The following is a 12,957-nucleotide window of genomic DNA, read 5'->3' as shown; positions in this document are numbered from 1 at the left end:
CGCCTTGTTTGGCTCTGTATTTATAGGCAGAAAACCTGATTTCAGATCAGTCACGCTAGACTTGCAGCAGACACCTACTGCACGCCGGGGGGGGGCGGGCAGGCAGACAGATAGGCAGGCAGGCAGTGATCTATCCTCTCTTGCAAAAGTTGCATGCTGTGTTTTATTTTCTGCCTCGATATGTCTTTGATTTCTCTCTCTGTTTCTGTGTGTCCTTATTTACCTTTGGCTCATTGATGTTCCCCATCAAACCCATAGAGGGAGTGCACTTTCTTCGCACCGTAAAAATCTTATCCAGTCAATTTGTGTACTGTGTAACAGTTTTATTTTCTTGAAACCAATTAAAAAAAAATCTGCCCCTTTGAGGAGATTCTGTCAGTCTAAAAATGTTTATGTTGAGTTGTTAAGTTCAAGTGCAGCGATTGTTGCTACTCAAAGTCACTCATATGAAGGAAATTAGTCTGGTTTGTGCACTTCAGAAACAATTTACTTATGTATTTTAATCACTAACATGTTGGTTCTTTAAATGAGAAGCCAGTAGCCTCTTAGCTTAGCTTAGCTTAGCATGAAGACTTGAAGCTGCTAGTAAGGCTTAGCTCTTTGGTAGCAAAATCCACCTGGCAACACCTAACTAACATGTTATAGGTTGTTTGATTAATGGATTAAAAAGTGCTAAGCTAACCAGCTGATGGCTACTTACTACATAGACAAGATTGATTTGTGGGATCAATTTTTTCATCTGCTCTTGGCACGGAAGCAAGTAAGTGTATTTCCCACAGTGTCTACAGACTATTCCATTTGTGTAGCATTTCGAACACAGGGATTCTTAATTAAATAAACATGCAGGACTGGCCTTCATTATTTTTATGAAAACTGTGCAATTAATCATTTACCAGCTACCATAGTTAATTATTGTTTCTGCGCTACACAGATGCCCACAGTCTTTCAAATCAAACCCAGCTCAGTCTGCTGTCCTTAGCTCGTCTCTTTTCACCGTCCTCCCTCTTTTCTCTAAGCTCGCTTAGCAGCCAGTTTCTTTTTCCATTACTTTTCTTTCTTGTCTCCATTTTGCCATATGGAGGACTTCCTGCTTCCTGGACAGACAGCTGTGCTCCCACTTCTGTATGTAACAAACACCTCCACATGATAAAGTCTGTCACGCCGTCTCTGCTGGCCACTACGCGTTGCTGACCACCAAGGAAAAGCTATTAAAGTGAGTGTGTGTGCGCTGATATTGGTTTTAGTGATGATGCCTAAATACCCCAAATGTAATCTGCAATCTTTTTGTACTCATGTTTCCTTTTTATTTCAAAAGCTTATTTTGCTAAAAAACTGCACTTTTTTTGCTGCTCTTTATTTAATCATTTTCAGCCAAACATGATGCGGTTTTATGTACAAATAAAGCTACATTAAACAGATTTAGTGAAAAAGCACTTTGATAAGTCTAGCTGGAACTACTTAAAAATACGGTGTTTAATGTAGCTTTAATCTGCATAAAGCCACAGTTTTGTTATTAAATGGATGCAGCACACACACAAGCACAAAAAAGCTTCCAGTCTGTGCAACTTCAACAGATTGTGCTCTTTAAAGGAAAAATAGCACAAATAGATCTCTCTTTTATTAAACATTTATGGTATCCTTGACTTCAGAGACAGTTACAGAGTTTGAAAATTAGGAAACACATTAAATCTTGATATGGCACCTTTTCTTTCTGCGCGCCTACTTTTGTCAATAAGATGAACATAATTAAGAATGCAGGGATTCCCCTTTAATTATTTTTCATATTTACATGCTCTCTAAGTGTGTGTGTGTGTGTGTGTGTTGGTGTAAGTAACAGTGTTAAGGGATCAGCTGTCAGCGGGGTCGTATCTTTTCAGATTAGAGAGCTTAGTCCACCCCCGTCTCTGTGTAATTAACGAGAGACAGAGGGCAAGAACCAGATAAAGACGAGGAGGCAAAGACGAGCGTAAGGACGCGTGGACGACTGGTATTAAAAGAAGCCAGTGGACACACAGGAACACACACAGGAACACACTCAGCACATGAGGGATTGGGCCTAATGACAGGGTGCCTGGTGGTCAGTGTATTTGTGTGCATGATGAGCGTGTGTGCAGCAGAGCACCAAGTCCAGTACCAACAACGGATAAGACATGAAAGGGTTGGACTGGTTACGTGGTTTGTCTAGCAGAGTTCAGGACCTCTATAATGTCAACAGGGATAATAAGTGCAGGATGGCAGGAATGCAGCTGCATGAAGCCTTAAATGCAGCGGACACATAAATCTGTACATGCACAAACACACGTCTGATCTGCAGTCTTTTGCAGCCCTCGAAACAAAGCAGTGCCTAACGTGATGCAGGGCTGCATTTTGTTTTCACTTTCAGATCGATGCTGACAACAAAAATATACACGTCTTTACATAGTTCTGTTTATAAGCAGTGTTATCAGTCAGTATCATGACATTAGTATCATGTTATAACGTCATAATGCTTTTGTGACTTTTAATGACTGAGGAAACTGTACCTTAAATCAGAAAAGTTAATCTATTTTTTGTGTAGCAGGAGTTTGTTCTATCCTTGTAGTCATCCTGGGACCCCTGAGATTTGTCTTAGGCCTCTTCTTGTTTTAGACACTAAAGTACGGTGACCTGGTTGGTGAGGTGTGAAAGGAAAACATGACTAACTGTGACAAAAGATGAGCTTCGACTGTGTTGGCAGGTGCATGTCAGGTGACTCTGGTCGTGAGGGGTGTTGATGAGCGTTAATTTTAAAAGGTGAAAATGTGAGCTGCGTAAATGACAGTATAAATGATAGCGAACCAGAGTCACACAGGAAGAGAGCCTGCCGCGTTAATTTAATCCTCTCTGCTGCCAAAAAGGAAGTTAAGGCAGGTTATAAAAGCAAAATACATACAGACTTATTATTATAACAGAGGAGTGTAATGCACTCTCTCGTAGGGCAAAAAATTGCATCCGAATGCAAGAGAGAGACAAAAAAATCATTCCTTTTTAGGCCAGCACTCGAGCCCTCAACTGTAATGATTCTTGGTAACTGAGGAACACAAAGCTGCCTGGCAGAAAATCCATTAGCGAGTCTGCTGCTAGATAGCAAAGAGACGCAGAGGAATGGTGGCTTCTGATACCACCAGACCGACTGTTCTGGAGGCATCAGAAATAACTGCCTTGTCTTTTTTTCTCCTCTGCGAGAGTCTGAGAAGGCTGGCAGAAGTTATCCTCCACGTCTGAGCCCCGGGGGATGACTAATGTCTGCAACACTCCTGTGGAGCTGAGGTTTTTGAACGTTTGCTTTTGTTGCTATTGCAGACCTTTTGCAGACCTTTATTAACACTGACCTTGTCAGGACCAGTAGTCCTTGTGTTGACCACAGACTGGTCCTAATGTGGCAAAACATAGTGTCCAAGGTCTTGGTTAGGGCTCGGGCTAACTGAGGTTAAGTTAAGGTTAGGATTAGGCTGTACAAACTGAATGGAAGTCAAGGCAATGTCCTACTGAGGATAGCTGGTCAAACCTGTGTGTGTGTGTGTGTGTGTGTGTGTATTTGGGTGAGGGCATGATTCCAAGTGCGAGGGACAAAAAGAAGAAGGGGGTTGACATTTTGGGATTGGACCTCAGCGGTCATACCAGTAGGCTTCAGTTTACATCCATGCCAGTCCAGACTTCAAAGTTAAAGAACTGTTGAATAAATTTAGTTGGTTGAATAAGAAGTACAGTCCTGGTTTCATTAAATGTAGCGGAGCAGAAACCTCAAGTAGCGTAAACTAAAAATACTCGAGTAAATGTACTTGAGTTGTTAGATTTATGTGTGAGCACCAAGGAGGAGGCAGTTAAACTGAAATGTCTTGCTTTGGTTACTCATGTTTTCTTCTCCTCCTCTTCCTCCTCCTTCTTCTGACTTCTTTTGAATCTTTGCTAGATCTGTAAGCAGAGAAGCTCCTTGTTTCTTTCTAAATACCAACTTTATGTTTGCACGTTTTTGCAAGTGTGTCAGGTGCATACAGTGCTGCACCCTCGTCTTTAGATGTCACTTCGCTTTTCTGGAGGATTTTTAGTTTCTGTCACACTAGACCTGAGGAAACAAAGGAGGAAACAAAAGAGGACGAGCGTGAGGGAAGAGAAGATGAATAAGAAGGACTGATTGTTAAAGGAGATGGCTTATCTGTCCATCTGCTCTGAAGAGGCTGGAAGGTAACTGTGTGTGTGTGTGTGACACTTCCTTACATGTACACGCAAGAGCTGCAGGAAAGGATTTAACATCTGGATACGCCTTCTCTTTGTCTTGTTGACTTGTCTCTCTCTCTCACACACACACACACACACGTTACAAATACCGCTCCGCTTTTTTTTTTTCTTGAAATGAGAGAAAAGACGGATGACAGACGGGACGATGAAGAGGAGAAGGTGGAGATTACAGGCGCTGCTGTGTCCGTGAGACATCGCAGGGACACCAGCCTCCCTGCCTCTCCCTCCCTCTTTCAGTTTCTCTGGATACTAGAAGACCTCATCCCTGTGCACTCTGAAACCTGAACTGTCTATTTAGCCTCCTACCTTTCACTTTGTTTCTTTTCATCTTTTTTTTTTTGTTTTTTAATCATTTCATACTCTCTGAGTACAATTTTGTTTTGACATTTTTCACTCGAAACATAACACAGCAGTGATATGTTGTGCTTCTGCCTCCATCTGATGACATGTTTGCTGTGGGTCGTAGCCCGACGCCTGACCCGCTGCCTGCAGACAGAGCTGTAGCTTTTTTGTGACTTTCTCTCCTCCGCTCCTCCCTTCCTCTCGAGGCCCACAGGCTGCAGCAGCTGGCTGCGAACACATTTCTCCCCCTCTGTGTCTTTCTATTATCCCTTTTCTGTCCTCCCCTCCCTTCTGTCTTTAACCCTCTCATCTTCTGCTGCAGTCAAATGAAGAATTCTTCCCTCCCTCAGTCTCACGTCTCGCGTACGGAAAATTAAAGCTCTGTTTTAAAGAGTTTCAAGATGCTTTAACAAGTGCGGCTGCAGAGAAGATCTTGGTCCTGGGAAGAGGGGACAGGAGAGTCCATGTAGGGATGGAGTCTGCAGGAGGGGCTGTGCCAAAAGGGGAAGTGGAGCGGCAGACTTCTGGATATGCTAAACTTCATTCTTGGTTTACTGGAGAATTTAAGTGGCATTGCAGTGTGGATGGGAGATTCAGCAGCAGAAGAGGGCAGGGATGAGATGAGATGGACTACAGTGTTTGAATTAGACACAACTTTTGTCCCGCTTGATTTCTTTTTGGGAATTTGTAAATAACCAAGAATAAGTATTAATGCTGGTGTGAGCTCACCCACTGGGACTTGCTAGTCTTAATTTGCGCACGTCGAAAAGCTGAGAATGAAACGACGTTATGATCCAGCACACGACGCACCACGCCGTTTCATTTCACTGGGATGTTGCCGGTTATCCTTATTGCTTTGCTCGTGTATGGATGTGCACCCGCTGACATTAACCGAGACAAGACGCTTCTGTCACTCAGCTTGCGTTCTGCTCGATGAAGTGCACATGAGAATGAAAAGTATTGACAGTGGCCTGTTAGCGCTGTGGCGGCTAATCCATAACCTCAGTCGACCGCACACTCGCAGGGACAAACTCGCATTCACACAGACACCGAAGCACACGCGGCTCTACTGACACCTGACCTTTACAGGAAGCGGGAGTGGAGATCAACTGACCAGAAGCTGCTGTCAATCACGGAGCATCCACCCTCTCTGCTTCCCCTCCATCCTTTGACTCGCTGCTTTCGCCCAGTCAATATTCATTAAATAGCCTGGGTTTAGTGCCCATGAGGAATGAGCGTACGTGAGGGGCCTGAGACGGCGAGGAGAGAGGGAACGACTGAGCGAAGAGCACTTTTGTCGATTGTAGAAATAAACGGGAAGTGCACATACAGACAAAATGGAGGGTGAGAAGAAATGTTTGTGGGGGGGAAGAAAGCCAGGGAGGGTGAAAATGACGGGTGTGCGAGTGAGAGAAAAGGGATCGGGAGATGATAGGGTTGAAAAGAAGCCGATTTGCTTATCAGAAGAAACAGAAAACACACACACACACACACGCATACGAACAGTAGGCGACTCAGGATAGTGCCATCCTAGTAAACACAGCTTTGATGATAGTAGTGTCAAACTGAGCCCAGTGCCTCCATGTGAAGAGAGAGAGCCCGCTGTGTGTGTGTGTGTGTGTGTGTGTGTGTGTGTGTGTGTGCATGCAGGTAGGTGTGAGAAACTCTGCGGCCTGTGTCTCTATTGATGTTTCTCTATGAGACTGAAAGAATGAGAGAGTAAGACAGAGCGAGAGAGAGAGAGAGTGTGTGTGTGTGTGTGTGTGTGCTGACTACAAAATCAGCTTTTCTTATCCTTCTACATAGATTGGCTCCATATTGGATGTTTAATATTTAACTACATCTGTCCTCCTGGGAGACTGGGGGATTGGAAAAAAGTGGGAGGAGGTGGTTTGTGCATAGACACAAACACACACTGATACACACACACACACACACAGTAACTCAGAGCAGTGCTGACTTCTACAGATATAAGTGTAAACACAATCAGAATCTTTCATCAAAATACACAAACACTCAATGTGCAATCAAGAGCATACAAATGAGGTGAAAATGTATTCAGACAAATCCTCGTGTCAAAGTGTTGTGTTCCTGCAAGCCCACAAATAACTGCATTAGCAGCCGAAACTATTAGTCAGTTAACTGAATAGACGATTCATAATTAATTAATCATTCGACTCTTTTATTAAGCAAAGATGCCAAATACGTGCTGGTTCCATCAACATTTTTCCAGTCACCTAAAAGGAGCAGAAACAAGCTGCAAATACAGCAGTTCCATTCTTACAACCGACTGGGAACAACATTCACAGTCATCTGATGAACGTTAAGTCCAGCATTTGCTCCTCTGTTACCTTTCAGCTTTCGGGTTTGGTCTCCATGAGGAGAGATATCTGGCTCTTAAGCTGCTAAATGCTCGGCTATGCTATAAACACCAACTGGGGACAGCTTCCACTCTTCTGGAAAGGCTTTTGTGGTGTTTTTGTGGGAATTTTTGCCCATTCTTGTCTCTGTTCCAGTTCATCCCAAAGGTGTTGGATGGGGTTGAGGTCAGGGCTCTGTGTGGGCCAGTCAAGTTCTTCCACACCAAACTCATCCAACCATGTCTTTATGGAGCTTTGCTTTGTGCACTGGGGCACAGTCATGCTGGAATAGAAAAGGACCTTCAACAAACTGTTTCCACAAAGTTGGAAGCATAGCATTGTCCAAAATGTCTTGGTATGCTGAAGCATTAAGATTTCCCTTCACTGGAAGTCAGGGGTCGAGCCCAACCCCTGAAGAACAGCCCCATAAAGAAGTATATCTGGATACTTTTGTCTATATAGTTCAGCTAGTTGCCAACTTTGCCTGTACAGCAGTGAGTTTTTAAAGCTCTTATGCTTCGGTAACAATTTGCTTTCGGTATCATTGTAGATTATTGAGTTTCAGACCGTTGGTTGAACAAAAACAACACTAATATTTCACTATTTGCGGTCTTTTCATAGACTGAACAGTTAATGAGAAAACAATCTACAGATAGTATATAGAGGACGTAGTGAAAGATTAGTCGCACAGTATACAGTATATTACATTCTTTGCTGTATGCTTACACCATAAATCCAGCGCATTCATTCAAATATGCACTTTGACAGGATGATCTCCTGCTGTATCTGTTTTGTAATGTAATCTAATGTAATCCACATGCAGCAGATCAGAGCGCACTCACCATGAGCGCTTCCAGATAACAATCATGCAAACTGCCATCCGACGCACACGGTATTCGCTCAAACCTCCCCTTTATTATACAGTAAGTGCAGGTCCATACATGTACATTACAATACATGCACTGTATACATGCTTTCCCACATTAACATGCAGGCAGTGTAGCACGTTACCTTCCTTGACACGCACAGCATGAGATGACACGCGTGCAGTCGCATGCGCATGAATTCACAGTGAGTCACTGTTGTTTAGTCGGGGTTACCTTCCGGCCCCGAGTCGCAGACACACTGATTCAGTCACTCGCTCATGCAGATGCTCAGTTTTTAATGTCAGTGTATGATAAGCAGGAGGGGTATTTAAAGGGACAATTCACCCCAATTACAACACTTTCTCTCTTAGAGCAACATAATGCGTATTGTAGGGTAATATTAAATCAATAATCAGGACTGCTTTATGAAAATACTGGATTTTCATATGAATTTTTTACCAATGTGATGAAGTTCCTTCATTCATGAGATATTTTGTTTATTGTATTGGCCCAAAACAGCCATTTCTGTGTGGTTATTGTGTCCATGAACTTATTTTGATTTTCAAGAAAATGTATTTTATAAATATCTTTCTTCTGTCTTACTTCATGCAACCTTGCGACACTTTTTCTAGACAGCTGAGATGAAACTGAAGATATTTCATTTGCTATCATATAGTACTGAGAAAATCAAGACATTTTCAAATTTGAGAGGCTGAAATGTGCAAATTCGTGTTCATAGAAAAATGACTTAAATCAAAAACGTAAATAAAAAATAAAAAAAAAGGGTTGCTAATGAGTTTACTGCTAACTCGAGCTGAGCTGTTTCATCTCTTTATTTGGCAAACTGACCCTTCAGCAAACAGTAGATGCAGACACACACTCACACAGGGAATGTAGGTCAACTGTCACACAAACCTACACTGTGACTTCTTGTGTTTTCCAGTGGACAGCAACAAACACGTGCGTCCTCAAGGGAAAGATGCTGAGACAAAGGACGGACAAGAAGCAAAGAGGGAAAGGGAGAGTGGGGGGGTGAAGGAGAGGTGCAGCGGGACCTGGTCGTTTGTTGTTGGAAACAAAGTGCTGTTAAATGATTTACTTGTTCCCTGCATTTAAGTACAGCCCCTCATTAAAGAACAGCAGCCTGCAGACCGGTCGACCAGACCCCCGGATCGCAGACCGACTCGTGCACGGACGCACGCGGCTTCACGCGCAAGCTGGCTCCTAGTTATGCATTGTTGAACACACACACATACACACACACACACACACATACACACATGCATGCAACAAACAGCAAACAGCAGGAACTGAGGGTGAGAAAGAGAGAGAGAAGTGGGTCAGACTAGCCAGACGAGTCTCATTACATTTGCAGCATACAAGGGCTCCCACCGTCCCATATTAGATACTATACATGCAAACACACACTTGTGCATATGCAGCACATGCAGAAACGCATGCACTCATAAGCAGCAAAATATTAATGTAATCTCACAGCAGCGTGCCAAGACACAATTTATCTATTCAAAGAGAAGTAAATATACACACTTTAACAGGCACTCTCTTATGCGTTTACTTAGTCCCTTTGCACAAACACGAGTACACAGACCAGCTGTACATCCTCACAGATGTAATCTACAAATTCATTAACTCATAGCGTAGCTAAATGAATATGTTTCCCTAAATCCCAAGCTCAGAACAAGATTTGGACATGAAATCCCTCAGAAATACATCATATTAAATCTCTTTAACCATCGTGACAGATACTTTCGCTCGGAGATTGATTTCAAATGTGCATCGACGCTCCACGCTGGAGATTCATATTGCTGCAGATGCACACAGAGCCTTCACACGCCCACGCACACATGCATATGTACGAGCAGTGAGGATGGCAAAGCTCTGTCAACAGGTGGAGGAACATGGGAGAAGAACCGTAGCTAAGTCCAAACAAGGCTGCCTTCAGCAAACTGATGCTTGTGTTTGTGTGTGTCTCTGAATGTACACACTCACACAGTGACATCCATTCAGATCTTGATGTCCGGGGCTGACTGTAGCAGTGTTAAATGACGCCAAAATCGGCAATGAAATCCCAATTTTCTCATCCAGGGAGCAAAACGAGGCCTGCGTCTCGTCACTCATGGAGGGCTAAATAAATGACTCAGCGGGCGAGAAGATAAATGGCAGGCATATTTTACATTGACGTTCCTTCTGCAAATAAACAAGCAGAAAGCTGGCTGCAGAAACGATGGGAGGGCAGAGGAGGAGAGAGGAGGATAAGAGAAAGAAGGAGGTGATGAGATGAGGAGGAGCGGAGCGAGTGGAAAGTCTCCCATAAGAGCCTGTTTGTCTCCCCATCTGTTTACTCCGAGCGGTTCTTTACAGCGCCGACCGTTACACCACGCGTTCGCTAACGTTCCACTCAGATGAAGGCGAGCATTGATGCAGAGGTTTCCATGTGGCTTCTTTTTTTTTTCACAGAGCGAGAGTGAAATATGAGCATGAAGTGGAGCTGGCCCGGGTGACGCATGGCGGCAGCCCGTGGGAGTAGCGCACTCAAAATTTCTTACTTTGGCTCGAGTTCAGGCCCTCTTGTCTGCAACACAAATCAATAGCGAGCAGAACAGGGCATATTTACTCATGAGCTCAGCGACGGATATGCTTTCCAACGTACAGTAGCTATCTGTGTCTGTAGTGGTGCCAGCCTTTCTGTGGGGGGAGGGGGAGGGGGGTCTGAAGATTTATTACTACACATAATCTAAGCTGTTATAACTAAACATCAGAAATGAAAAGCCACAAAACAATCCTGGTTTATTTTATGTGTGACAGATGTTAAATATCATATATCAAAAGAAGAGTGTGTCGCCACAACTTGGCAGGCAGTTTATTAGATTTGTTTGCTATCACTGAGTTGTTTCAGGAGCTCCGGGGGTTGGCGATTTTCTGTTGCCATCGTCTGCAGATCTTTATTAGATTTTCATAAAAGTTTAACCACTTCTCTTTCTCTTTTTTTTTTTTTTTTTAGGTTTGACTACCAGGAGCTCCTGCACAACTCCACGTTCTGTTTGGTGCCTCGAGGTCGACGGCTGGGCTCCTTTCGCTTCCTAGAGTCGCTACAGGTAGTTTTTACACCTTCAACAAAACTCACTCATGCTGTAGTGGAAGCTTCTTCACACAGAGATCTGTCACCTTGGCTCCAACTGGGTGGGTGCTTGGAGAATTCTACCAGGCACCAATCAGCAACATTTGGCACCTCACTAAACCCCTGTATTACACTATAATGTATGTAAAGGGTTTTACCTTTAAAGCGCTTTTGCCACAAAATCTGTCCAGGAGATCCTGCAGAATCAGTTATGGTTAGATTTAGTGCAACTTTAGTTTTAATAGACAACTTTGATTTGTCTTTTCTGGACTGAGCTGTTATCAGCTGCTGCAGCAGTACATGTAAAGCAAACTATGGAAAAGCAGAAAGTGGAAGGGCCACAAGGCCTCTGCTTCGTGATTCAAAATTCTGTTTCCCTCAGAAATCCCAATGAAACCCTCATGTTTCTGAAACATTTTGAGTGGCAAGCTGATGAAGGACCAACTGGAGACCACAACACACCGAGCAGTCTGCCTACAGAATGAGCCGCCACCCCGCTGGCTTTCTTTGTGCTATGTTTCCTGGCCTAAATTACACTTTTCCAATCTTGTGTGTTTACATTTTTTGATTCTATTTTTCTGATTTCATTGCACGAAGTCTGGAGTTTGTTGATTTAAATCATAAACAGCTTGTAGCTCCTGTTACACGACAGTGTGTTTTAACTAATGTTGCTCCACTTGGTTTGTTAAAGCAGTATGTTAACGTCTCAAAGTCTGCGTCTCTAACCATTTTCAGACTGCAGTGCTGTGAGAATGGATAACTTCCACATTTGCCTTCATCAGTCTTAGGGGGCGACTGCAGACTGTGAACATCTCTGCTTCCCCTCCAAACACAACATGTAAACTAGCTGCCAGATATGTCATTATGTGGACAAAAGCATTGGGACACCGACCATTACGCCAACCTGAACATTCTAAATACGTAGATTTTAATATGGAGTTGGTCCCCCCCTTTGATGCAGTAGCAGCTTCCACTCCACTGGCGAGGCTTTCCACAAGATGTTGGAGTGTTTCTGTAGGTATTTTGAGGTCAGACGCTGATGTTGGACTAAAAGATCTGGCTCACAATCTCCGTTCCAGTGCATCCCAAAGGTGTTGGATGGGGTTGAGGTCAGGACTCTGTGTGGGCCAGTCAAGTTCTTCCACACCAAACTCATCCAACCATGTCTTTATGGAGCTTTGCTTTGTGCACTGGGGCACAGTCATGCTGGAATAGAAAAGGGGCTTCACCAAACTGTTTCCACAAAGTTGGAAGCATAGCATTGTCCAAAATGTCTTGGTATGCTGAAGCATTAAGATTTCCCTTCACTGGAAGTCAGGGGCCGAGCCCAACCCCTGAAAAAACAGCTCCATACCACACCTGAATTCATTATTAGCTGTGTCCCAATACTTTTGTCTGTATAGTGTATTTAATGTCAACAAGCAAAACTCAATATTTGAGAGATCTGCTGTACCCGTCAGTGATATTATCCTGTGTAATACTGTATGTGTGTTAACAAGTAAAAATCACTGACTTACACATAGACATGCTGTGTTAAATATAGCAGCTGTGTCGTGAGTACTTCAGGACCCTCCAGTTTCTGTGAAACCCACACTTGAACAAACACCTTAAAATCTCCAACTACACGCCAACACAACACTCACCAAAGCATTTACTGCAGCGTTTCCCTCTGCGTAACACAGAGTAACCAAATTACACTAATACAGGAAACAGCTCTGATTCAGGGAGATCCAGCTCATGTGCAGTTCAGTCAACAAGGAAGTGCACAGGATGCAGAATGTTTACGTTCCCGAGCCAGGGTTTATGTAGTCTTTTGGTTATTGACACCTTAATGGTCACATCTGCAAGTGTTTTCCCCAGACCATTGTGTCATGTGGAGAGCAGATCGAGCCATAAAGGGTTTATTTGCTATTTGCTGGGCCTTTTAGACTAAAATGGGTCCATTAACACACACGCTTATACAAACACTGGTATCATTCATTGAAGTCCATCA

The 12,957-nt window shown here is 43.5% G+C and overlaps 1 protein-coding gene across 5 annotated transcripts in view; it reads left to right on the top strand.

The window, feature by feature from the left end:
- ext1c (exostoses (multiple) 1c) overlaps window positions 1-12,957 on the top strand; it is a 78,382-nt gene that overhangs the window by 54,844 nt on the left and 10,581 nt on the right. For all 5 annotated transcript variants that reach the window (XM_046417314.1, XM_046417313.1, XM_046417312.1 and 2 more), the window contains exon 3: window positions 10,848-10,941. In XM_046417314.1, coding sequence (XP_046273270.1) covers window positions 10,848-10,941 — 94 coding nt within the window. The remainder of the gene's footprint in view (window positions 1-10,847; window positions 10,942-12,957) is intronic.

Source organism: Scatophagus argus, chromosome 17 (genome assembly GCF_020382885.2).
Source record: "Scatophagus argus isolate fScaArg1 chromosome 17, fScaArg1.pri, whole genome shotgun sequence".
NCBI lineage: Eukaryota > Metazoa > Chordata > Actinopteri > Scatophagidae > Scatophagus > Scatophagus argus.
Note: the sequence above shows the minus strand (reverse complement) of the source record. Positions and strands in the feature narration are given on the sequence as shown.